Genomic DNA, 2,464 nt, shown 5'->3' with positions numbered 1-2,464 from the left:
TGCAGAGAGCCAGTCCCAGGAAGGTGGGTGTCCCGGTGGGTTTGGGTTCCCCTGCCACCATGGGGTGTTCCCACGAGGGACAGCAGCCTGGGTACAGATCTGAACCTGCTGCCCAGCCCTGGAGACCTCTCTTACCAGGGAGCATGAGTGTTACCTCGTTCTGCAAACCACAGGGACCCCGAGCCCCCAGAGCACCCCCCAAGCCCTCAGAGGGTGCTGGGGGCAGACACAGGGTGTGGGGCTGCTGTTCCCAGCACAAGGATGCATCAGGCACAGCCTAAAGCTCTCAGCTCCCTCTTTCCACTCTTCCTGCTCCACCATCTACCAGGAACATTAGAGTTTGGCTTTGCAGAACACTGAGGAACCTCGTAGTGTTGTGGGGTTGGGGGAGTCCTTGTGTCCTGGGGGTCACTCATGCCTGTCCCCCCTGTGTGTGGGCTCAGATAGCACAGCACGGAAGGAGCGGGAGGTGATGCTGCGGCTGAAGGAGGTGGTGGACAAGCAGAGGGATGAGCTTCGTGCCCAAGCCCATGAGATTGTCTGCAAGAACCGAGACACGGAGGCGGTGAGCGTGTGGGAGCTGGCGGGTGTGGTGTGTGAAGGGCCTGGGGACCTACTTTCATGTCACATCCCCCTGGGGCTGTCATCGGGGCTGGTGAGCCTGCTGGGGCAGATGCCTTTCCCACGGCTCTGCATGCACTGAGGTCCCTGGATGGGGGTCAGAGCTGAAGAGCTGATGCCGTTGCCTCACTCTTTGCTGTCCTGGTCCCTCCAGCTGCAGGAACAACTGCATCGCTTCATGGCCATGAACGAGGACCTGCGTCACAAGGTGGCTGTGGTGCAGGCTCAGCTCAAGAGCACACTGGAGAAGAAGTCAGACCTGGAGGCTGCAATGCTGCAAACCCAGAGGGAAATGAGTAGGAGGAGCAGGACCACCTCTGAGATCCAGCGGCCAAAGCCCAGCCTGGTGAGTCTGAGCCCGTGGCCTCACTGCTACAGGGCATCGCTAACGCTGATCCGACCGTTCCGTCCCACGTGGGGCTCCTGGCACACCCAGACCAGCACGACACGCTGCTCGAGTAAACCCCACTGCTGAAAACTGACCAGTGCGGTGTCTGCGATGCTGGTAACACCTTGTCTGTAAAAATTGCTGGGGTGGAGGCAGGAATAGTGAGGTGAGGGGATGGCAAGAGAAGCCGGGTGGGACTCAGAGGGTGAGGATGGTTTGTCACGTGTGGCGATGAGCGGTGGGTGCGGGCTGAGCTGGGGACCCACCATGGTCCATGGAGAGCTGCAGCAGCTCTGGACTAGCAAACTCCTTCCTGGGGCTTTTCCATCTCTCCCTGCAAGTGGCATCCAGCCTTTGGGTGGGGGCTTCGGGCTCTCCGCTTGCCTGCTGACTGTCTGTCCCCCCAGGAAGGAGAACTGTCACCCATGGAAGAGCCACAGCACCAGGATGCAGACACGGCCAGGAGCCCTGCTCACTGCTGCTTCTCCAAGGAAGAGCTGCAGCAGATCCTGCAAGAGCGGAACGAGCTCAAGACCAACCTGTTCTTGGTGCAGGAGGAGCTGGCTTATTACCAGCGGTGAGTCCTGTCACGGTGATGTGGGGCAGCGAGCCAGGTCCCTCCTGTCCCTGCAGCCTCCCGTGGCCCATCAGAGGCTGCTCCTGGTGCAGTCAGGGTGGATTTCTTTGCCAGGCTCTCAGTTAACCAGCTGGCTGGTTTTTGCCAGGGAGCTGCTGAACGAAGAGCGAGTTCCTGGCTTCTTCTTGGATGCGATGAAATCAACTATCAAAAGACAGAGAAAAAAAATCAGAGCCAAAATGTTGGGAACAGCAGAGGAGTCGGCGAGCAGGTGAGTCCTGCTCACCAGGAGGGAGGACAGGGAGCGTCCCGTGCAGGGTGGATGCCTGCCGACGGGCTCTGCTGTTTCCTTGTGGTGTGGTGCCCTGGAAGGGAACTTCCCCAGGCCAAAGGCTGCCTCCTCCCTCCAGAGATCAAAGGTTTAATGTCTGCAGTGGATGTCTTGCTCTAGCTTAGCCCTGGGAGCACTACAGGGGCTGGGCTCTTCTCTGCTGCCACTCACGTGTTTTTCAGCCTGGTTAAATGCCACTTGTCCCTGTGTGGATGTGGTAAAAGGTGGTGGCATTGGGACCACCGGATGAGGCAGACTGGTTCCTGTGCTGTCCAGTTGGAGGCTGTCCAACGGAGAGCCTTTGAAGATGACAGTAGCAATGTTCCCTGGAGGCTCTGCAAGATGTTCGTGGGCAGCGTTGGCTCCAGCAGATTCCTCACGATGGTGCCGGGCGGGCACCAGCCCTGGCTCTGTGTGTCTGCTGGGGGCAGGGGGAGAAGCTTGTGCTAAAACTGCTGTATGGATGGGGGGAGCTGGATCTCACTGGCTTTTAGGGGCTTTAATAAAGGTCTGAAGGGGGCTGAGCTCTTCTGTGCTACTGAAACCT

General features: G+C 59.0%; 1 protein-coding gene across 1 annotated transcript in view; it reads left to right on the top strand.

Moving 5' to 3' along the window:
- Positions 1-7: 7 nt before the first annotated feature.
- The window catches only part of LOC104525909 (rab-interacting lysosomal protein), a gene marked incomplete at both ends in the record, with an annotated part of 3,097 nt that continues 640 nt past the window's right edge, over positions 8-2,464 (top strand). The window contains 5 exon segments of the mRNA XM_029085245.1: positions 8-23; positions 444-565; positions 776-967; positions 1,417-1,586; positions 1,735-1,856. Coding sequence (XP_028941078.1) covers positions 8-23; positions 444-565; positions 776-967; positions 1,417-1,586; positions 1,735-1,856 — 622 coding nt within the window.

This window comes from Antrostomus carolinensis, unplaced genomic scaffold, assembly GCF_000700745.2.
Source record: "Antrostomus carolinensis isolate BGI_N321 unplaced genomic scaffold, ASM70074v2 scaffold44625, whole genome shotgun sequence".
Taxonomy (NCBI): domain Eukaryota; kingdom Metazoa; phylum Chordata; class Aves; order Caprimulgiformes; family Caprimulgidae; genus Antrostomus; species Antrostomus carolinensis.
Note: the sequence above shows the minus strand (reverse complement) of the source record. Positions and strands in the feature narration are given on the sequence as shown.